The sequence below is a fragment of the Acomys minous genome (assembly GCF_964271855.1).
Source record: "Acomys minous genome assembly, chromosome: 17".
NCBI classification, from domain to species: Eukaryota; Metazoa; Chordata; class Mammalia; order Rodentia; family Muridae; genus Acomys; species Acomys minous.
The window spans coordinates 59,938,320-59,962,568 of NC_140500.1; the positions used below are offsets into that span (position 1 = coordinate 59,938,320).

At 42.8% G+C, this 24,249-nt stretch overlaps 2 protein-coding genes across 4 annotated transcripts in view; one reads left to right on the forward strand and one right to left on the reverse strand.

Annotated features, from left to right (window-relative positions):
* PAIP2B (poly(A) binding protein interacting protein 2B) overlaps positions 1-24,249 on the forward strand; it is a 27,335-nt gene continuing 3,086 nt past the window's right edge. The window contains exons 1-4 of the mRNA XM_084765365.1: positions 1-122; positions 474-533; positions 21,197-21,344; positions 22,851-23,027. Of these exons, the coding sequence (XP_084621491.1) occupies positions 505-533; positions 21,197-21,344; positions 22,851-23,027 (354 nt within the window). The 5' untranslated portion in view covers positions 1-122; positions 474-504. The remainder of the gene's footprint in view (positions 123-473; positions 534-21,196; positions 21,345-22,850; positions 23,028-24,249) is intronic.
* The window catches only part of NAGK (N-acetylglucosamine kinase), a 17,116-nt gene continuing 14,696 nt past the window's right edge, over positions 21,830-24,249 (reverse strand). Inside the window, exon 10 of one of the 3 annotated variants that reach the window (XM_084765364.1) lies at positions 21,830-22,079. In XM_084765364.1, the coding sequence (XP_084621490.1) occupies positions 22,072-22,079 (8 nt within the window). In that variant the 3' untranslated portion in view covers positions 21,830-22,071. The other 2 variants (XM_084765362.1, XM_084765361.1) reach the window with 2 other exon arrangements.

Genomic DNA, 24,249 nt, shown 5'->3' on the forward strand with positions numbered 1-24,249 from the left:
CGGGGCAAGCGGCGCGTGCGAGGCCGAGGTACCTCGAGCGTTTGTGCGCGGCGGCTCGCACTCTGAGGGGGCGGCGCTGTGCTGTGGTCGGGACCTCGGGGCGGCGTTGTCCGCGCGGCCAGGTGGGTCCAGGCGTCGGGGCTGGGCTCCTAGGGCCATCCGGGGGCGCGCGCGGCCCCCACTCTTTTCGGGAGCGCCCGGGAGCGCGCAAAGCCCCTCTGCCCGCGGGCTGTCCGAGAGCGCGCAGAGCCCCCTTCCCGGCGCGGCCCGGGCCCAGGCCGTCCGACGCTCTGGCGCTCGCTGGCCAGCTCCCCTCACCTTATCCCTTCCCACCATCCTTGCCGTGACCTGCCTGCCTGCCGACTCGCGGGCCGCTTCTCCTGCCTTCTGCCTTCCACAAGGTCCACCCGCAGCCTTAGGGTTTTAGCCTCATTTCCCCTGAAAACTAACGTCTCTCACTTTGCTTCTTGTAGGCACCTGGGAGGGTGAAGGCGAGAGAGGCAGATGACGACGCTGAACACAGGCTCTGCAAGGTTCGGAGCTGGAATGGGGGCTTGCTTAAACTATTTGTGCCTCCCTGACATGCCCATTTGATCACTCTCCCTTTCTAGAATCTTTGTCCCCAGAAAGTGCTGTTGCTCGAAACTGCTGGAAATGCAGGTGGAAAGGCTTGTTAGCAGCAAACCAGTTTGAAATCTGTTAAGCGGATGGAACGGGATTCTGTTTGGCCGATCCCAGTCAGAGCGTTAATTTACACTGTAAAGGAAGGGCCTGGTCATCCCGGACGTCCATAAGATACGGGACATATGTGATTATATCACACACAGCCTCTGGGTGAATTACAACAGCCCAGAGACGACCTTCAGCATTGTCTTCCCAGAAGATTTGTTTGCACTTTCATAGTATGGCAGTGTTTGGCTTCCAGTAGTGGTTCTAAGCCATATGTTTCTAGATGGTCTTTTTACACTGTCTCATACCCAAATAAAAACATGCCAGACGTTTACTTGGAAGAAATTAGCTCATCATCATTCGTGGCTTTAACTGAAAAGTTAGAAGTGGAAGAACGCTGGACATTGGAGGGGGGCATATTTTGGAAGGTGGAGGAAATTGAATATTAGACTAAGAGCCCATGAAACTATATATGAGCAACTGCATTGTTCTCATGTTGTCGTTCTCATGGCTTTATATCTGGAATTGTTTTTCTTAGTTCTCGAAAGAGAACAGTAAGCTGTGGCATCAGATTCACTGTTTTTGGAGTTTGTAAGCTTTTGTGGGAAAGCTTTACTATTTTTCCTAACCGACCTGTAGCACATAACAGTATCGTTCCTTGTGCTTTGCTGTGGTAAGATTTTTGTCTTTTAATGGAGAAAGAAGTCTGTTAGAGTGAACTAAAAGCAGTCTTTACTCGTAGGTGACAACATTGTCTTGTCGGCCATATGTTTGAGCCTTATTAGTGACTCACACTGGATAGAGCAGGATCTTAAAACTGTTGTAATTTATGTCAGTTATAGCGGTTGTCAGAGTCATGGGCAAATTGCAGATCTCTGAGTTGGTCACTAAATTGTTGTAAGTCTGCAGTTGAAAACCAAATGTGCATTTTGTGTCTTCGATAAATCTGTGCTTAGCGGTTACTTGTTTGGAAATTTAGAAGACAGTAGCTTGTGCTTCCTTCCCAAAGATCTTGATCTTAGAGTTTAGTAAAGGAGAGACCTATAAGCCAAGGGTTTAATGCACAGAGGGTTCTGCAGGTCAGGGTGTGGGAAGGGGAGAAGTCCTCTTTGCCCATGTCCCCGCCTTCCCTCTCCTTGCTCTAGACTTCCTGAAATGCATTTCCTTAACCTACCTGTCTCGTGTGGATTATAATCTTAAATTCTGAAAACCATTTATCCTGCTAGATATTGTTCCCTATATTTTACACAACAGAAAATGATTTTCAGAAATGTGAAACAGGTGCCAGAGTTAAAACTGAAACTCTGTCCATTTAACCCCAAAGCTAGAACTTGTGGCACAGAACTAGCCCTGCTGCCTCTGCGCTCTGGCATCTCTGTGGTGTGAACACCTAACTGAGAAGGTCCAACCTCGCCTCACCCCACCTTAGCTTAGCACAAGTGCAAAGAGCAAGTGCACTGCTATCTACATATGCATGTGCATGGCTTAGGTACCTGACAAAAACAGCCTAAGGAAAGGAGCATTTGTTCTGGCTCACAGGTTGAGGGGCACAGTCCTTCACAGCAGCAGGAGTTGGAAGGAGCTGATCCTCTCGCATTCACAGCCAGGAAACAGATGAATGCTCTCACCTCGATTCCCCCCCCCCACACACACACACCCCTCGTTTGGAATGCTGCTGCTCACATTCAGGGTGGGCTTTCCTCCTCAGTTAATCTTTTTGCCATACCCAAAAGTATGTTTCCATGGTGATTCTAAATCTAGCCAGATAACAGTGAAGATTAACCATCACAGCATGAATGACTTCAGAAGCACCACCAGTATCAATTTGGAGATTTACATGCAAATTTTAGCAAGTAAAAAGATTTGCACATAAGAAGTATCCTTGTGAATGGTCCCTAGCCCTCATTTCATGGCGCTCCTCTATTCCAAATCCATCTAGAGTGGCCCAGTAGAATAGTGTGTTAGGTACTGTGCTCACTGTTCATTCATTCAACAGATATTTATTAAGTACTTACTGTAAGCTGTACTCTAGATGCTAGCAAATGAGCTAGAGATTATGGTCCTGTGCTCTGAGCTTTGTAGTTGAGTCAGAAAGACAGCTAGGGCTTGAGTGTATTGAAATTAGAAATTTATTTAATCTGGGTTGATACCAAGCATACTCTTTCCTGCAGCAAGGCCTACGAGAACTTCCAGACCATTTCTATACTCTTTCATCTTCTCTTACCCACTCTGTCTATCTGTGTGTGCGTGTACTCACACACACTGCAGGTATGTTTGTGTGCGTGTGAATATGGAGACCAGGGGTCAACCTCAGGTGTTTTTAGGACCTGGCCACCTTTTTGAAATCTAGATCTGCCATCTACTACATGAACAACTGTGGTCCAACTTTAGACTTTTGAACCTGTGTCCTAATTCCAAGATTGGTGATGTGTAGTGAACACTTTTGGGTTTCAGGGAAGAGGCATACACACATCACCTGTGGGGATGGGGGAATGAATGTAAAGGAAAATGGGAAATCATTTCTTCATCCATATTGTTTAGACCTTAGTTCTTTCAAAGCCATATAGAGCAGCGGTTCTCAACCTTCTTAATGCTGTGACCCTTTAATACAGTTCCTCATGCTGTGGTGACCCCCAACCATAAAAATATTTTATTGCTATTTCATAAGTATAACTTTGCTACTTTTATGGGTTGTAATATAAATATGTGATATAAGACCCCTGTAAAAGCATGTTTGACATCCAAAGGGATCATGACCCACAGATCTGTTGAGAACCACAGATACAGAGCAATATTTAAGATATGATTTTAGTACCTTCTCATGCTTTGTCCACCTAACGTTTATATTTTCCAAAGGAGAGTAAGACTGCCAGACCTTTAATATTCTAAAACGGAAGATTCCTATTAGGGAGTGCTTTGAGCCAAGCCATGTTCTTGGTTCCTGATCTTTAAGTTTAACTTTTATGTTGTCTTTAGCTGAGGTATACTGTAGAGGAATTTTATTTCAGAACATGGCTGCTCTAGCAAGACATCACATCCAAAGACCTTCTATGTCTCTGTGATACAGCTGGAATACAAGGGAGAGAGGCAAGCAGATCTGAGTTCAAGGCCAGCCTGGTATAGAGTAAGTTTCAGGTAAAGAAAAGCTTAGGTCCAGGTGTGGTGGTACACGCCTTTAATTCCAAACAATGAAGGTAAAGTTTGTAGAAAGAAGCACCCATGTTTGAAAGTGATGTTTAATTGAGTGGCAGAAAAGGTGATGAATCAGAGAACGATTTGACAGACTAGGATACACCCAACTCTCACGGGAAGACAGAGGAAAGGGAAACTACTTAAGGGGCAATACAGACAGGGAGGGAGACTCAGACAGACAGCGAGATCGAGCTAGAACAGTTTTACCAGGTGGAGGCAGTTTTACTGGGAAGGTTTTACAGCGAGAGGTTGGATGAGAAAACAAGCTAGAGACAGGTGAACACAGAACAAGCCAGAGAATGAGAGGGAGCCAAAAGATTAGAGCAGATTGCTGGAGTTAGTTTGAGGCCAAGCAGAGCAATTCAGAGGCCTGAAAGAAAAGCCAGATTGAGTAAGTTAGCTGGAAGAGGAGTTTGAGCCAGAACAGCTGAGTTGAACCAGCCAGCCCAGAGCTCAGTAAGAACAAGAAAGGGTGAGCTTATTAAGCAGTAAATCTCCGAGGCTGAAAACATTCTAAGCCTAGGTTAGCAGATGGCGGCAGTTATCCTCTCAGACAACAATTGAAACAGGAAAATATTACCTGATACTGAGTCCTGGTCTGATCTCTCATGGACAAAGAAACAGGGTTGGTTTCTTGTATTATCTGTCTCATATGGTAGTATATTTGAGTAGGATTCTGGAGACAGTTACTTTTCTTCAAAGGATACCTGAGGAGTCCTAGGGTTTGTGGGTTTCTCTTTGGTCACCTACCTTACATGATAATAGATGCTATCAGATAAAGCATCTAGCAAAATGGTTGGCACCTGTCAAATATTCAATACATCATCCTCCTGGCGCTGCATCTGCATGTATTGTGGTAGAACTACTTGTTCACATGGCTGTCTTCCTTCCTACACTGAGCTCCATGACAGCAGGCTCCACCATTGCATCCTTCTACCTTGGACGCTTGGTTGGGAACCTGATACATGGCAGCTGTTGCACATGTATCTGATCTGGGGACTTCTCAACTCCTCCTGAAAGGCTTTCCAGAGAAGGTGTTACTGTAAGTAGATTTCCCCCTCACAGAGTACAGCTGTGTCCTTAGCCAGTTCTCTTTGGTGGATAACATTGTACTATTACAAACAATAGTGATGAGCACAGTCACATGTCCAGTTCCAGCTTATACAGGCTTGATGAAGCCTCTGGAATAGTTCAGATTAGATCCCAACTGGTCACATGTTTACTAGGCTAAAAGTCAGCCCCGTTCTTAATTCTTATTATATACAGTAACATGAAGCAAGACTTCTTTGGACAAAGCCAGTATACCCTTAAGGGATATATATGTATCTGATTAGAATGACTGAACAACACCATTAGTCCACTTCTGTTTTTGGAATGTATGCATCTGTATGTATACACATGAACATACATAGCAGGTATAAAGTAATAATTAGTCTGAGGAAAGTGTCTCTAGGTTCCCATTGTTTTGTCTAGTCTATTTTTTGTGCTTTCCAATTTTTACAACAGGATGTGCTATTTCTGAACTATGAAATTTTCACTGAAAATACCAATTCAAAACCAGGCCATGGTGGTGTACACCTTTAATCCCAGCACTTGAGAGGAGAGGCAGATGGATCTCTGAATTTGAGGCTAGCCTGATCTACAGAGTGTCAGGATAGCCAGGGATACACACACACACACAAAAAAAAAACCCATCTCAGGAAAAAAGAAAGAAAGCTAGCTGGAAGAGGAGTTTGAGCCAGAACAGCTGAGTTGAACCAGCCAGCCCAGAGCTCAGTAAGAACTAGAGTGTCTGTATAGCCTCAAAGAGCACATCTTAGAAACTCCCATGCGGTCCATGTGTCGCTAGCCGCGCCTTTCTTCAGTTAGACTGAGCTTCACTCTTTTATTCCACACTACATGGTAAATCAGTTGTCTCTGTCTCTGATGTGTGAGCTCTATGGGAGTGAGTTTCTTTGTAGTTTCAGCACTTAAACAGTGTATGATGCATGGGAGAGTCATGGGTGGTGATGAGGAAATGACTTCACCGAGTTACAGACTGAAGAATGTAATACAGGCATTAGTGAAGTGTTATACCTGGGCACCAACCAGAGTTTTTCATTTCCCCCTAAAACTTGCACTTGTTGTAAGTTTCTGCAGTCATGATTAATTCATGTTTACTGAGCCTTTTGGCCAAGCCATTTGCAGGTCACCCCACCCCCCTTTAGTAATTTTTCATTATTTACTTTTTTTTCTTACTGTGATTCTTTTTTTTTTTTCAGTTATGCATGCTCAGGAAACTTCATTATCTTTTCATACCTGTGCCTGCCTGACATGGAAGCTGAAAACTGGAGACAGTGATTAAGAAACGTGTGTGTGTGTGTGTGTGTGTGTGTGTGTGTGTGTGTGTGTGTGTGTACACACACATGTACATATAAACTGTCTTAAGATAGAGTCTGATGTAGCCCAGGTGGGCCTGGGACTCTCATAGCCGGCATGCTAGGATTACAGGTGTGTTCCAGCCCACCTAGCTACAGATAATTTTTAGATTCTTACTGTTTGCTAGAGAAGATGGTACTATCTGAACTGAGCCATCAGAGAAAAGTTTGGGTTAGGAAAGGGAAGGGCAAATTAAATTGTAAGCTAGCCATTGTTCTGAAGTCTGGCAGCACATCAGAAACAACCCAGGCATTTTCTTTAAAGTGTGTGTGTGTGTGTGTGTGTGTGTGTGTGTGTGTGTGTGTGTGTGTGTGTGTGTATGCATGTATGTATGTTTGTTTGTTTGTTTGTTTCAGGGGCTTCCCTCTAAAACTGTTTAAGTTGCAGAGCTGACATGTTTAGAAACCTCAGTAATTGTATGTATGCGTGTATGTGTGTGTAGGCCAGAGGTTAATGTTGAATATCTCACACTCTCCACTTTATTTATTCACTTATATAATTATTGAGCTAGGGTCTCTCTATGTAGCCCTGGTCGTCCTTGAACTTGTGTAGATCATGCTGGCCTGGATTTCAAAGAGATCCCTTTTTCCCTTTTACTTTTCAGGACAGGTGACTCGCTCCACTTGTAGGTCACTGATTCCACTAGACTTCCTGGATAGTGAGCCCCAGAGATCTTCCTGTTTTCTGCCTCCCCAGTCTTGGGGTTACTGATGTTTACATGAGTTCTGGGGCTCAGACTCAGGTCTTCATGCTCAAGCACTTTGCTGACCAGAGCCATCTCTTCAACTCAGTGACCTAAGTAATATTTATATAAACATCTGGGGGCTATGTCTTAGGTCAGATTAGTGAATTTTCTTGTGAATTTTCATCAGCCTGTAGAATAAGAAAATTGAGGACCATACAGTGTTTTTCATAAAACTAAATTTTCATGTAGTTTATCAGATTGTCCTTTGCATTGAATTAAGGCTTCCCTAGTTTTTCAGTGCTAAATAATTCCTTATAAAATGACATTGATGAGATTTTTACATTTTGCAATTAAAAAAAACCTTAGAATCCTGTTTTCCTAAAAATTTTTCAAAACGTTACTGGCTTATGACTTCTGAGGTACTGTAGAATACTCTCAGAAATGAGGTCCTTTGGAAGGTCAATCTGTAGAGGCTCCTCAAGACTGGGAGGCCAGATGAGACTCAGCCTAGAAAGATGTGCTCTTTGTGGTTTGTGATACTCTGAAGCTTCTAGGGCATCATTGTTAGACATTGTTCATACTTCTAAGCAAACGGGTGTTTGTGTGAAGATTGGTCTGGGTACAATTTTGTCATTAAATATTGGTATATCTGTTGGTTCTGCCTTTGGAAGTGCTTTTAAGTGCATTAGGGAGCTTACTGTGATTTTTTTTTTTTACATGTTAAATAGCAGAATTTCACAGAACATCGGTACATTGTTTACAGAAGCCTATGATCTGTTAATAGGCATTAGGTTATTAAAATAGCCAGTTGTGATGGTACATACCTTTAATACCACACGCTAGAGGCAGAGGCAGGGGGATCTCTGGGAGTTCCAAGCCAGCCTGGTCTACAGGGTAAGTTCCTGGGCAGCCAGGGCTATATAGTGAGACCCTATCTTGAATGAATGAATGAATGAATGAATGAATGAATAGATATGTGAGTCTGATTGTACAATTATAATAAAATACCTTTGACTGGATGTTTACAAAGAATAGAAATTTTATTTCCTTGTACCTCTGGATATTAGGATCAAGGCAGTGCCAGGTTTGCTTTTCTGGTGAGGTTGTTCTTGCAGGATGGCACATTTATTCTCTCTGCTGTCCTGACAAGGTGGAACGCAGAAGAGTGAGAGAGCCAGATACTGTGTGAAATCATTTGATCCACTTAAAAAAAAGATTTTATTTATTTTATGTATATGAGTGCTCTATCTACATGTACACCTGCATGCCAGAAGAGGGCATTATGGGTATAGAGCGTTCTGAGCCACCGTGTGGTTGCTGGGAATTGAACTCAGGACCTCTGGAAGAGCGAACAGTGCTCTTAACCTCTGAGCCATGTGTCTGTCCTCCCTCTCCACCCAAACAGGGTTTCTCTGTGTAGCCCTGGTTGTCCTGGAGTTTACCCTGTAGACCAGGCTGGCTTGGAACTCACAGGGATCTACCTGCTTCTGCCTTCCAAGTGCTAGGATTAAAGGCATGTGCCACCATACCCTACTTTAATCCCACCCCAAGGCCTCATCTGTTCCTCAAGATGATGCTCTTTCTTACTACTGTCATGTGGTAATTTAGCACCTGAATTTTGGATGGGGTCATTCACATCATAGCAATAATAAATTAGTAGATATAATAAAAGAAATGGGGATGCCAGGCATGGTGCTGCGTGCTTGTAATCCCAGTACTCAGGAGGCAGAGGCAGGCGGATTGCTGTAAATTCAAGGGCAGCCTGGTCTACAAAGGAGTCCAGGATAGCCAAAGCTACACAGAAAAACCCTGTCTCAAAAAACCAAACTAAATAAATAAAAATTTTAAAAGTAAATAAATAAAATAAAATAAATGACCAAATTGATAAAATTAGTAAGTATTTGGTAAATTGAACAAGACTTCTTAGTTATAAATTCCTATAACTGTGTATGTGCACATGTAGGCTTACATAAGCCTACATGTGCACATGCAGAGGCCAGAGGTCAGCATTAGGTATGTTTCTCTATTGCTCTCCACCTTATTTATTTAATCACTAAATAAATCACTAATCACTTTGCAGCCTGATCCCAGCCCCGTCCCTTCTCTGGGTCCCACCCGTACACCTCCCCTCCCCCCACTCCCTCCTCTCTTTATTTAAAAAAAATGTTTTATTTATTATAATTTATTCACATTATATCATATGTATATATACATACATATCCTTATTTTTTTTAACACAGCTTCTCTCACTGAACCTGGAGCATCTTTATTTTGCAAGTCTGGCTTGCCATCAATCCCCAGGGATCCTCTTCTTTCCACTGCTTAGCCTTGGGATTATAGGGGCATACCACCACATCTGGCTTTTTTACATAGATGGTAGGGATCGAATTCAGGTTCTTTATTCTTACCCAACAGGTATTGTACCCATGAGCTGTGGGGTTTGTTTGTTTCAAAGCTTTTCTTAGACTAGTACTTAAAGAATGCCAGTTTGGGAACTGCTGTTGTAGAATTAGAATAACTAAAATTTCTATTCTTCATCGAGTTTTGCCACTGTATTAAAGGAATGGCCTTTAGTCCTCTTTAACCTTTCTATCAGAAGGATGTGTAGCAAATTAACAAGCCAAAAAAAAAAAAGTGTTGGCTTAGGTTTAACAAAGCAGAATTAGAGGAGTTGGGTGCTGTGTGTGTGTGTGTGTGTGTGTGTGTGTGTGTGTGTGTGTGTGTAAATGCTTATAAGTGATGTTCCTAACTAAGAACCCTGGATTAGAAATTGTTTTCTCAATGTTTGTCACATGTTTGTGTTCTTGGCTCTGGTCCAGGGGCCTACCTTAAGCTTAGGATACTGATTTTTCCCAGAGGGTCTGCATCAGTCTCTCAATGCAGGGCTCTTTACAGATCTATAATAGGATGGACTGCAACATCAGCAAAGAGGTTGAGTTTAATTTGCTTTCATTGTCTATCTAATTTGGGAGTCTTCATTTTAATTTAAAAGTTGCCTCTGTAATTTGTCTTTGTTTTTTGTTGTATTTTAGCTCTTAGGAATCACATAAGTGACCTTTCTTAGTTTCTTGACTTTCTCACCCACTAGTAATTCTTTTGTTATTTGGGGATGTTGTGGTTTTGTTCTGATTTGATTTTGGGGGCACAGTCAAGGTATTGCTGTAGAGATCAAGGTAACCTGAAGTTTAGTTTACCATCCTTTCACCTCATCCTCTCTGGTGCTAGGGTTGCATTCATGTACCACCACAGATGTCTTAAGTAGTATGTTTTTGAAAGTTTTTTTTTTTCTTTCATACTACAGATTGAACCCAGGGCTTTTCATATGATAGACAAGGGTCTGTCACTAAACTATATGGTCCCACTAAAGAGGACTATAGGCCATTCCCAGGCCTCTTTATAGTTTTTTGTTTGTGTGTTTTTGAGATAATATCTCACTCAGTTACTCAGTCTGATCTTGATGTTACTATAGTCCGGGCAGGAAGTGACTTTTCAGCCCCTCTTGAGTAGCTGGGATTTACAGGCCAGTACGACAGGCCTGGCTTTGTCAATTTGTAATTACATGACAGTTAAATTTCCTGTGTTTTTGACAAACACATTAACAGTGTGTTTGTAAGCGATGTTTTTGCATTGGAGAACGGTAACCAGTAGGGTATTTGTGACTTGTGGTCAGAATAGGAAAGCTAAAGCCTACATAACCACTCATAAAAATGGAAATGTGGGAGATAAGATCATTCTAATTAGAGGGTATCTTGGACTTGGTATTCAGCATCTGTACATATATCCTGTTGATCCTCCTCACCCTACAGAAAATGAGCCACTCCTGCTCTTGTCTTGCCTGGGCCCCCACCAAATGATGAGTTTGTATACTTAATAAGAAAGGACTGTGAAATATGGAAAGAGAATACACATAGTATGAAGTAAAATATGGCATATAAAACAAGTTCTACATAAAAGGCTTATGAACATGTATGTTTTTGTTGTTTATTTTACACAGTGCTCATTTGGTAGCACAGACTACCTTCAAACTCATGATCCTCCTGCCTCCACAGTGCTGAGATAAGTGTGTAAGCCATCACACCAGGCTATAAATTTGTTTTTTTCTTTCTTTCTTTCTTTTAGTACTACAGATTGAACCTTATGTAGTATGTGTCTGATTCCAGCACTTGAGAGGATGAAGCAGGTGAATTTCAAGTTCAAGGCCAGCTTGAGCTACATAGTAAGACCCTGACTTAAAAGAAATGTGTGTGTGTCCATGCAAGCATGTGTATGGAAATGGCCCTGCAAATAATTAGAAACCAGAAGGTAACAGGAAGCTGGAGTTTGGTAGGGGAGTCTGGCAGCTGTGTGGCAGCAGTCCTGCCTCAGGTTGCAGTGTTCGGCTCTGAGGTAGATGATCTCCCTGTACATGCTCTTGCTCTTGTCTGATTCCATGCTCACCACGCCACCATCTGTTATCAGTTGAATCCCAGGCATTTGCACCTTTGATCATGAGAGTATCTTAGCTATTCAATAATAACTGTTGGGCCAAGCATAGTAGCACACACACACACACACCTTTAATCCAAGCATAGCCAGGTGTATCTCTGTGAGTTCAAGGCCAGCCTGGTCTACATGATGAGTTCCTAGCCAGTGAAAGCCACAGACCCTGAATAATAACTACAGTTAACAACAACAATATAATAGTAACAACATATCCTCCTGCCTTCCCAGGACCTAAACTAAACTTTATTTCTTCATTCTCCACTAGAGCCTCTTACAGTCACTTAATACTGACCTTACTATTGTAAAGTTAGAACTTTTATGGTTTTGTTTTTGTTTTTAATTTTAGGCCGGGCATGGTGGTGCATGCCTGTAATCCCAGCACTTGGGGAAGCAGAGGCAGGTGGATCTCTGAGTTCAGCCAAGGCCAGCCTGGTCTACAAAGCGAGTCCATGACAGCCAGGGCTACGCAGAAAAACCCCCGTCTCAAACAACAACAAGAGAGCACTTCTGCTGACCTCTTGCCCCGCTAGATCCCACCAAGTCCTGCTACTTCCTTTGGAAGCTGTCTCTCAGTGTCACCTGCAGTTTGTTCTGCCACTGTGTAACCTTCCCCCTCCTTTCTCTTCATGGAGACAGCTCTCATTCAAGTTTTAAGCAGCCTCTATTTTCTTGCCTTCTGTAGACACTTCTCAGCCATTTGTTTGTTTTGAGACAGGGTTTTACTGTGTAGCCCTGGCTGTCTACCTCTGTAGACCAGGCTGGCCTCAGACTCACAGAGATCTGCCTACCTCTGCCTCTCAAGTGCTGGGATTAAAGGCATTTGCCACCATCACCTATTCAGCTGCTTCTTGTTCGAACTTTCAAAAGTCTTCAACATCCATAGATACTTCACTAGGCATGTATTAGTGTCTTATAGCTGCTATAACAAAATTACTATAAACTGGTGGCTTAAAACTGAACCACAGTTCTGGAGGGCTGTAATCCTGGAAACCAATGTATCTGAGGCCCACAATTCCTCAGTGGCTCCAGGGAAAGCTCTCTTTCTTAGCTTCTGTTGTGTATCGGCCCTCTTTGGAGGGGATATCACTTTGGCCTCAGCCTCCCTGGTCACATTACCTCCCATCTGCAAACACCCGCTCCTTGTGTTTCTTTTATAGGAACACTTATTAGTGTTCACTTGGATGGTCTCTTTGTCTCAGGGACCTTCATGTAATTACATCTATAAAGTTCCTTTTCCCAAATAAGATAGTATTTACTGATCTAGATTAGTCTGTGGGCTTATCTTTGGCAGGAGCCTTTCACTTAACCCAGTGCACTGGAATTGTACTGTCTCGCCTCTCAGCTGCTTCTCAGTCTCATTTTCATGTTGTCTTCCTCTGTCTGATTCCTTCAGGTGCTGGGTCCTCTTTCCATCTACTTTGCTCTTTCTCTTTAGATAGTGTCTTTAATTTATATAAATAATCACTCCACCTGTCTGTGTTTAGCCAGATTTCTATTCTTGTTAAATACAGCCAAGCTACTTAACATCAGCACTTGAGTGGTTTGGAGGCGTTGCATATTTAACATGTCCACAGCTGAGCTCATCACATTTCTTAACTATCCCCTCATCACCACCCAAGAAAGGTTTGTGCCTCTCAGAGTTCTGTAGCCAGTGAATGACTGCCATCCACCTGGGTCCTTGGCAGTTCAGAGTGTTGAACTGACAAAGCATGTGTTTTTAAACTGTCACATTAAGAGTCCCGAAGCATATTATGGCTGGGAAGCGAGACTCCTATTTTAAACTCTTGACTGTGGTCATTCAGGTCTTGTGCAGCCTCCCATGCTCCTGCCACCTGTCCACAGGGTTGCACACCTTGCATTTAGTATCTTTCCCAGTTTTAGCCATAATGACATTTGCCATATTCAGCATGTTTCTTGTTGATGGTTTAAATGTAAAGTGTCTTCCAAAAGCTCGTGTGTTGAAGAATTGGTCTCCAACTGGTGCCACTATTGAGGTAATTAGGTCACTAGGATACTAACTTCATCAGTGAGTTACTCTGTTGTTGAGTTCATTCATCACTGGGCTAGTAGGACTTAGAGGAAGCCAGTCACTAGAAGTATGCCTTTGAAGGGGTTGTCTTAACCCATGTATTCCCCACTCCACTTCTCTCTTGTTTCCCGGATGCCATGAGGTGAGCAGCTTTCTTCCCCTGTGCTCTTCTGCCATGATGTTTCTACTGGAGCCAACTGGGAATGGGTTGAAATCATGAGCCAAAATAAATCTTTCCTCTTCTAAGATATTTGTCAAATATTTTGTTGTTACATCAAAAACTGAAAGAATAACTTTCATATTGTTCTTGTATTTCTGTAGTACAGTGTAGACCCAAGCTAGACCTAAAATCTATCTCATATAGAGTCTGATCTTGAAGCACTCCTTAAGCACTGTCCTGCTTCACACTTACATGTTTCCACATAGCTACTTAGGAATTAAAACAGCAGATATTTACTCTGAGGGTGAGGAATCTGGGAGTAGCCTAGCCCTGTGTCTGTGTTTGAGAGTCTGTCATGAAGTTGCAGGCAGGCTGTCAGCTGAGGCTGTGCTTGGCAAAGCTTGATTGTGGGAAGATACCTTTCCAAGTTCACACATTAGCGACTCACTCCCTGCCACCTAGGGCAGCATCATCTTATTCTTAATCCGGTTTATGAAACTTGACATTTTCTTTGTCATCCCCACTACATTAGACTTTGATATGAATGTGCTTGCTTTGAGAAAGGGTCATGTTAAATAATGCAAACTGACGAAGAGGACTGACCAGAAGCAGCTCACCATTGAAGCATTTGCGTGGTAAGCTAGGGAAGAGCTGTGAACAGAATGCTGCGTGAAACTGGGAGCTCGGAATTCAGTGATATTAAGGGCAGTGATCCCACATCACCACATAGCTTCCTCACATTGCAACGTCTATGTGCAGCCGGAGGAGCTGCAATCTCTAGCAGAATCTCCTGTTCCCAGCTAGCTACTAAACCAAATTACAGACATATTCAGGTACCAGTGCATACTCACCCAGTTGTGTGGTCTTAAGCTAGCCTGTAACACAGAAAGGTGGCTTAACTCCTCGTCTGGTGCCCTCTCTGGTGGTCATTTCACCGTGTGAAACCTCTTAAATTGCAGTTGAGGGCTGGAGTGGTAACTCTGTGGTAAGGAACATACCCACCATATAAAAGGCCTTGGGTTCAGTCTCCAGCTCTGAGGGGAAAAATTAAATATGGTTGGATGGATTATGCGGTCAGAATATAGATGTGATAGAACTTCATTTGTTTTTAAACTCTGTACAGTTATGGCTGTGTTGCACAGCTATATAGATTGTTGCTGTTTTGAAAAACCAACTTTTCTTTTTTGTTTTGTTTTATTTTTCGAGACAGGGTTTCTCTGTGTAGCCTTGGCTGTCCTGGACTCACTTTGTAAACCAGGCTGGCCTTGAACTCACAAAGAAACGCCTGCCTCTGCCTCCCGAGTGCTGGGATTACAGACGCGCGCCACCATGCCGGGCCCAACTTTTCACTTAATGGAAGCTGCAGTTTGAATGTAAAGTATAGATCAGTTGTGTGTGACCACTGAGAACTCCAAGAATTGTTTTGTTTCTGTGTTTTCCTTTTTTTATATTCAGTTCTATAACCTGATGATACTAAAGGAAAATGAATCCAGCTTCTACTACTATTGTGTTTACAGCACAGATTATTTCTGTGATCTCAAAATGTGTGTGCCTGTCTCCCTCTGGAAAGCAGTCTGGTTTGCAACAGGAACTAGCTGGGCACTTTAATTCTGACACTGCCTATCTAGAGGTAGCATCATGTCCCACAGATGGAGAACTCAGCCCCAACATACAGCCTCCTCAGTTCAGACAACCAGTTGAAATTTGTAGACCTCTGAAACTTAGGACCACCTGGCTGTTAATTGTACCTCCTATTCCCCCACCCTTGGGTTAGCTTGCTGGTCAGTTTAAAGGATATTTTGTAGAAGACACAGACCACTGGGGTTAGTGCTACATGCCTGTAATCCTAGCATCTGAGAGACAGAGGCAAAGAATTACAGTGAGTTAAAGGTCAGGCTGGCTACATAACCAGTTCAGACCAACCAGGGATACATAATGAGACCACTATTACAAATATAAAGAAAGAAGACAACAACAAAAGAACAGATAGCCAGATAGAGATTGGTAGGATGAGGTTTGGAAACATCCTGGGCTCAGGAATTCCTATCCCTGTGGAGCTGGAGTCACCCCCTTCCAGCTTGTGAATAAGTTCTTAGTCACTTTCTGCAAGCTTCCATGTGTACAGCTGTATAGAAACGCCTTGAACCCCACCTCTTTGGGTTCTTTATGAAGGCTTCATTACAAAAGCAAGATTGAAACAGGATGACCCTGTAACAGTGTGGCCAGACAGGGTGTGGTCTGATGCTACAAGACTGCATAGGGAAATCCAGCAGGGCCTGTCTATCCAGATTCTTCTAGCCTCTGCAGCAATCTGTCCTCCCAGCTATGGGTAGGGCCTCTATTGAAATGGGCTTTTTATGGTCAATCCATAAGATCAGAGAATTTGTTTATGGCCAGCCTGAGACAGAAAGATAGGGGAAGCTCAGAAATATTTTTGTTTTGATTACTTGTCTAGGGGAAAAGACATTTTGTTCTTGAAGCCTAAAGCATTACAAGAGACTGTCGAGGGCTGGGGTGCAACTCAGTGGCTAAGTGCTTGCCTACATGTGCAAGGAACTCTGGAGAAAGAAGGATAAAGGACTATCTTCCATCCTTATTGATCTGAAGCCAAACTGAACCAAAAGGCTGAGGTTCTGTGAGCCAGAAACCATGGATGAGACCCAGGATGGGCCTGTATAAAAATCAAAAGCCAACATACACATGTTGTGCCTGGCTTCTATTCCCACTGTTATGAGCAAGTTTACTGTGCTCTGTCTTGTTCTACATCAGAGTTCTTTTGCTGCTTTCTTTTTGACCTTTGCAATTATGCATGCAGGCTTTGTTTGTGTGTTTGTTGTTTGTTTTGGACAAAGGTAGATTTTTAGAAAACTGAACTGTGTTTCTATGGATGGTTTCCAGATTAGTGGGCAGAAGTAACTGCCTGTTGTAAATAGCTACCAGCTAAGGCCTTGGGAAGGCCAGCCCAGCACAACCTACTGCACAGCAAGGCGTAGTCCCTGTGGGGTCTCTGTGTTTAGGAATGCACAGAGATTTTATTTTACAGATGCTTTAGCACTCAAAGCAGGCTTCTATCCTCACAGTGCATATGGAAGGCAGCAGTAGCGACCTGAATTCCTCCTCCTGGGGAAAGGGAGGTACCTTCCCTCTGAGCCTGTATTGGGAATAAACTTTGATTTCTTCTGTCTCCCTCTATAGTATGCTAAACAGATATATTGTTTACTTGGTACCCTACTTAAAAGTCTGTTTAAAATAAAATTTTTGGGTGGGCAATGTCTCACTCTAGCACAGTGTGACCTGGAGCTCATGATAATCCTCCTGCCTCAGCTTCTGGAGTGCTGGTATTCCAGACACGAGACACCATGCTGCCCTAAAACGAAATTCTCTTAGAACTCTTGAGCTAAATTTCTAACTATTCTTGCAGTACTAGAGGTTGTATCCAAGACCTGATATACATTGAGATAAATTTCCAGCACATTTGTTTGTAAGAGATTATTCTTGAATGCCCTCTAGCTTGCTATGTATCTGAAGATGACCTTGAACTGCTGATCCTCCTGCCTCCATCTCCCAAGTTCTAAGATTAAAATCCTTTGTTACTACTCTTGGCTTTTCCGTTTATTTACTCTTCAACATTCTACCATGTTTATTTTACAAAATTGCATTTTTAAAAATGTTAATAACAAATTTTAGGAAGTTGCAGATACTTTGGGGCGATTAAGCAAGCTTTTCTTTTCGTGTGTGTGTGTGTGTGTGTGTGTGTGTGTGTGTGTGTGTGTGTATTCAAAGCATAGATAACTTTCAGCTGTGTTGCTAGATGGCAACAAGAGAAAAAACTTAAATCCAAGTAGCCAGAGGTGTCGAGTGGAGATGAGAAAGCAGGGCTAAACTCAACTAAGCAACTTGGCATATGAATGGCAGCATGAATAGACCTTTGCTTTGCTTCCTTTTTTTAATATTTATTTTTATGTGAATGGGTGTTTTGCCTTGCATCTATGTCTGCACTACAAGTGTAGCTGGTGCCAACAGAGACCAAAAGAAGGTGCCAGATCCCTTAGAACTTGAGTTAGCAGATGGTTGTAAGCCACTGTGTGGCTGCTGGGAATTGAACCTAGGTCTTCTGAACGAGCAGCAAGTGCTTCTGACTGCTGAGCCATCTCTCCAGCCCAGTAGTCTTGTTTCTCAAAAGTGGAGAGTCTAATTGGAGGAAAAATTTATGCACTTGAACTGGAACAAGAAATGCCATTAACTGTGCTCCTCAGGCACAGCAGCTTAGAGGAGGAAGGGAGAAGTAATGACTATAGAAAAAAGGCATATAAATGGTATCAAAAATACCAAATTGAATTTAAGAACTGTGACAGTTCATATTGATTGCCAATTTGGTGAGATCTAACTAGAGTCATCAAGGAGCCCAACCTCTGCGCATGCCAGTGAGGCAGTCGCCAGATGAGAAGTATACAGCACCATCCGTGGCCAAGGATTCAGGACTGAATAATAAAAAGGAGGAAAGAAAGGTGAGCACCAGCATTCTTTACTGTCTGTTTCCTGACTGTAGTGCAATGTGATAGCTCCTCACATACTTGTCTGGTTCTGTGAGCCAGAACAAACCCTTCCTTAAGCTGCCTTTGTCAAGTATTTGGTCCCAGTAGTAGATAAAGTAATTAATATAGAAGCCAAAGAAAAGAATTACAGACAGGCGCCTTAGTTCACTTGTTAAATTCCATGCTAGAGATGAACCACTTCACTATAAACTCAGCCCATGTATGCCTTTAAAAGCTATAGGCAAGAGCTGGTGAGATGGCTCATGGATAAAGCACCTGCTACCAACCCTGATGACCTAGGTTTCATCCCCAAGACCCACATAGTAGAAGAGAACTGACTTCTACAGATTGCCTTTGGCATTCGTTTGTGCACCATAGTATGTGTATATATACGTGCATACACACAAAAAGTTTAAAAATCAGGAGGCTAGGCATGGTGGTATACACCTTTAATCCCAACACTTGGGAGGCAGAGGCAGGAGGATCTCTGTGAGTTCAGGACAGCCAAGGCTACACAGAGAAACCCTGTCTAGGGGGGAAATTTTTAAAAATTGGGCAGGAGAGATGGTTCAGCAGGTAAGAGCATTGGCTGTTCTTCCAGAGGACCTGGGTTCAATTCCCAGCACCCACATGCCAGAGGATCCAAGACCCTCACACAGATAAACATGCAAGCAAAACACCAGCAAAAAATAATCTTTTCAGGTATAAAATTGTCAAATATTTTTATTAAAAAATCATACATAAGACAGACAAAATTAAGGATAGTAAAAGTGCCACCAAAAGCTACGCAAAATAACTTTAGAAATTATAAAAGACAGGGACAAGTTATGTGTGTCTGTAGAAAAATGGCCAATGTCCTCAACAAAATACAAGTGTAAAGAAAAAGCTATAAATAACTAAGGTATGAGAATAGGAATACTTTTTTAAAATGCTCATGAAAGTAAGGAAATAGGCACTGCTGGTGAGAATTTAATTTTTTTCACTGTGTGTGTGTATCTGTGTGTGTTGTGTGCATGCATGTGTGTTCAGAGAACAACTATGTAAAATCATTCCTTTCCTTTCCACAATGTGGGACTCAGGAATAGAACTCAGTCCTCAGGCTTGGCAGCAAGTGCTTTGATGCTCTAAACCATCTTACCAGAGTGGCAACAAATCAAGAACTTCAAAAAAGTAAATATAGGGCTGGAGAGATGGTTCAGTGGTTAAGAGCACTACTACTCTTCCAGAGGTACTGAGTTCAATTCCCAGCAACCACATGGTGGCTCACAGCCATCTATAATGTGATCTGATGCCCATTTCTGGCCTGCAGATGTACATGCAGGCAGAGCACTGTATACATAATAATAAATATTTTTTTTAAAAAAAGTGAATATAGCCAGTAATGCAGTGGCTGTGTTTCTGAGAGATAGTCTAAGGAAATCAGTAAGATGGACAGAGGCTCTTCCAGACTGTGTCATAGAGAAACACTGGATGCAGTTCCCAAGGCAGGTTTGCATGCTGACATGTCAGATGGTCCTGTCATCCTGCTAGTGAGGAGGGATACTGGGAATGTATGTATGGAATTTAGGGGTAGGAAGGCTGTGTGCACTTTGTTGCCTATTCTTAACTGTAGATGACTGGACAGCTGGTGAACTTTTTATTTTTTAATTTTTTTTCTTAGCAATACAGTGGAGGGTTATCTTGTTTGTTTGTTTTTGTTTTTGCTTTTTGGTAATCCCTCCAACCTCACTTCCCATGAATTGTGTTACTTTTGAAATACATTTTAAAAGAGAAACGGAACTTGGAGTTGGGCATGGTGCCGCACACGCCTTTAATTTCAGCACTCGGGAGGCAGAGGCAGGCTGATCCCTATGCGTTCAAGGCCAGCGACGTCTACAAAGAGTCCAGAACAGTCAAGGCTACGCAGAGAAACCCTATCTCAATAAATAAAAAAAAGGGGGGGGGGAGAGAGAGAGAGAGAGAAAGAGAGAGAGAGAGAGAGAAGGTGAGGACTCAGTGCTCAGAATAAGAACAGGTGCTTATACTATTCATTAACAGTGTATTTCTAGGGGGCTGGAAAGATGGCTTAGCTGTTAGGAGCACTTGCTCTTCCATAGGACCCTAGTTTAGTTCAGTTCCTAGTATAGATGTCAGGCAGTTCACAACTATGTATAACTCCAGCTCCAGGTGACCCTCATGCATAGCATACACTCATAGACACACATGTGTAAATGAAAATAGGCATGAATAATTTTTTTTTAAAAGAATGCACTTCTTCCTGTCCAAATGGTAAGGAAGCTGATTTGCAGTAGATTCTAGGACTTTAGGAATTTGGCATAATAAAGTTTGTACTCCTACTGTGTCCTTTGGCTTTTGTTTAGAAAGAGTAAGCTTAGACTGTTTCTTTTTAATTTCATGTGCATTGGTGTTTTGACTGCATATATGTCTGTATGAGGATGTTAGGTACTTGGAACTGGAGTTACAAACAGTTGTGAGCTGCCTTGAATTGAACTCAGGTCCTCTGGAAGAGCAGCCAGTGGTTTTTTTCTTTGTTTTGTTTTTAAATATTTATTTATTTACTGTGTTTACAGTGTTCTACCTGCATGTACACCTGCACATCAGAAGAAGGCCAGATGATTGTGATCCACCATGTGGTTGCTGGGAACTGAACTCAGGATTTTTGGAAGAACAGTCAGTGCTCTTAACCACTAAGCCACCTCTCCAGCCCCAACTGTTTTTGTTTGTTTGGGACAGGTTTCACAATGGCCTTGGCCAGCCTGAAACTTGAGGCAGTCTTCCTGCTTTGACGTCTATGAGTGCTGAGATGATAATTGTGAGCCACCATGCCCCACTCCTCTCAGTTCTTAAAGAACCATACATCTGTATAGTTGGTACCTATACAGATGGGATTGATGTCATAGCAGTTACAAACAAAAGAGTTGTGTTCATTTTCATTAAAGTCATTGGCCAACAACTTGGAAGGGTCTGGATTTCTTAGATTCATATTTCCTCAGTCCTTTACTTTTTGCTTCCTTTTATCTATTTAGAATCCCCATAATGAATGGATCCAGTGTGGCAAGTACATCACCCAGTGTAAAATGCAAAGAGGACCAAGGGTTAAATGGACATGAGGAAAAGGAAAACCCATTTGCAGAATATATGTGGATGGAGAATGAAGAGGATTTTAACAGACAGGTAGGCAAAGGTAGAAGGCAGTCTCTATCCCAGTGAACTGTTGGAATCTGTTTCTGTACTTGTAGGAACAAGACGGCTTTTCTAATGTTGATAAAGGCTCTACATACTCAGAGAATCAGGGGTTCCAGGCCTTAGTAGCCAGTGGTCTATAGCTCAAGTTAGCTGATAGCTCTGGGTTCTGAGCCAAAGGCCTGACCTTCTAAATGTTTCTAAATCCTCAAGGATCTGTAGTCTATCCCTTCCTCTTCCCTTCTGCCCTCTGTGGGTCTCTTGTCTTCCATATACTTACACCCCACCAGCCTTCATTGTCTTTGCTGGTTGTGTGGAGTTCTTCCCTGCCCTCTTGCCTCCACTGGCATTGCTGCTACCATTGTCAGTGGTGGTGGTGTCTACTACAACATTTTAAGGACATGCGCTTGCTGCTTTTGCGTATATCATTCTGGAAAATCATGTTAAAATTGATGACAAGAAGATACTTTATCAAAGTTTTCAAGTAAGCCACAGTTTAATTACCATAAGATTCAATTCATGATGTATGATATATCAAACATCTCATGGAGCCTGTGAGATGCAGGTCCTCATGTTTGTGCAACAAGCACTTTACCTGCTGAGCCGTTTTCCCAGCTCTATTGATTTTTTGTGGGGAAATGATCTCTGAAAGATGGTCAAGGTGGTGCATGCCTATAATCCCAACACTTGCAAGGTAGAAGCAAGGGGGATCCGGAGTTTAAGGCTCTGTCTCAAAAAAAAAAAAAAAGGTGAACAATATGAGGCTTTTAGAAGCAGATTGAAATGCCATCTTGAGGAGAGAAAAACTTATGTTCTAAATAAGGAAATGCCATTTGTTTTAGATCTCAGCAAATAATGGTATATGATGGTACACAGCTTATTCCCTCCTCTCCACTCAGTCCCATCCTCACGCCCCCCCCCCTTCAAAATCAGAAGTAATAATAATAAAAAGTATCCAATAAAGATCTATGAAGGCCTGCCATTTTGAATAACTAAAATCATGTTTTCTCTATGGTTATTAGTTACTTTGCTGTTTCTGTGATAAAATACCAAGAACAAAACCAACTGTTTTAGCTTATAGTTTGGGAGGATATAGTCAGTCCATCATGTCTTGGAAGGCATGGCAACAGACAAGCATTGGCAGCAGGAGCAAGGAGCTGGCTGATCACATGTTATCTGCAAATTGGAAGCAGAGAGAAAGAAATGGGGTAGGGCTATAAATCTCAGGGCCTGCCACCAGTGACACACTTTCTCTATCAAGGCTCCACCTCATAAAGGTTCTGTGATGTCCCAAACTAAACAGCATTACCAGCTAGTGAGCAAGTATTCAGAAACATGAGCCAATTGGGAACATTTCTCATTTAACCCACAATAGTCAGGAGCATCATTAGCTCTCCTGCCTATGGTTCTGAGTTGCAGGCTGAGGACCCCTAAAGGGAAGGGCAGGGGACCCTGGATGGCTTATTTGGGATACCACTGAGCTTTACTTGTTGGCAGGTAGAGGAAGAGCTGCAGGAGCAAGACTTCTTGGACCGCTGCTTTCAGGAGATGCTGGATGAAGAGGACCAGGACTGGTTCATACCATCACGAGACCTGCCTCAGGGTGTGGGACACTTACAGCAACAGTTAAATGGACTATCAGTCAGCGACAGTCAGGAATCTGAAGACATTCTGGTAAGAGCCGTCACTAGCTCTGCATATGACAGCCTGAACAGAATATGGCGTTTGGAGTCACAGGTGCTCTGTGTGGCCCTACACCCTACGTCAAGTCTCTGGAGCCTCTTGAGCTGCCATGTCTTCACCTCTTAAATGGCCCCCATCTCTGAAATTATAGTTGTCAGCCTTCCTTTGCCCTGATGTTCCACACTGGGATAAAGGGCTTTGGTAGACCACTTGATAGTGCCTTTCTCTTTCTCTCTCTGTATCTAATGTTCTCTCATGTGCTAGGAAAACTGTTCCTATTAGAAGGAACACACACTCAACAGGCCACTTTGCACTTAAGTTAAATCTAGGAAGTGAGTTCCTTGCTTTCTGTTTTGATGTGGCTAGAATTCTCTGAGTGATTCATGGCTTGTAGGTGGCTGTGGCCTTCAGTGAGCCAAGACTTGGGCTATTCACAAGAGCACCAAGGGGCACAGAAACATGAGAAAAATAGAGGCTCTGATATGCAAGCTAGCTTTGAGGAATATTGTTTCTCACCATGTTAATCTGTTCAGTGGCTTGAAATGCTGTTTGGATAGAGTATCTTTTTACATTGGGGAATATCCTGGAATGGAATGGAAACAGGAAGGGAAGAGCCTCTGAGCACAATTCAGTTACAGCCTAGGGAGTTGAGACTCCTTCTTTGCCTGGGGCTACCCAGAAGGGTGCTGTGGTGTGGCTTCGTTGTGGAAGACATGCTTAGCATATATCAGACACTGGGTTCAGTCATCAGCACTGCAAAAACAAAGTTTAAATGATTTGGGATTTTCTCCCTGTCCTCCTCCTTCCTCTCTTTCTCCCTGTGCCTCCATCTCTCTGCAGGGCTGGCGATTTGAGCCTTGTGTACACTAGGCAAAGTACTACCAGTGAGCTACATCCCTAGCCTGGAGTAAGTTTTAAAGTGCAATAGGACATGAAAGCAGAAAGGTGACCATTGATATGGGGAGGGATAAGAGGCATATATCAGCAAAGTCAGTGTAATGCCTTTGTAGGAAACGTTATAGTGAAGCGAGGCTGGCACACACCTGTAATATCAGTGCTCAAGAGAGGCAGAGACAGGCAGATCTCTGAGTTCAAGGCCAGCCTGGTCTACAAAAGAGTCCAGGACAGCCAAGGCTACCCAGAGAAACCGTTTGGGAAAACACACACACACACACACACACACACACACACACACACACACACACACACACAC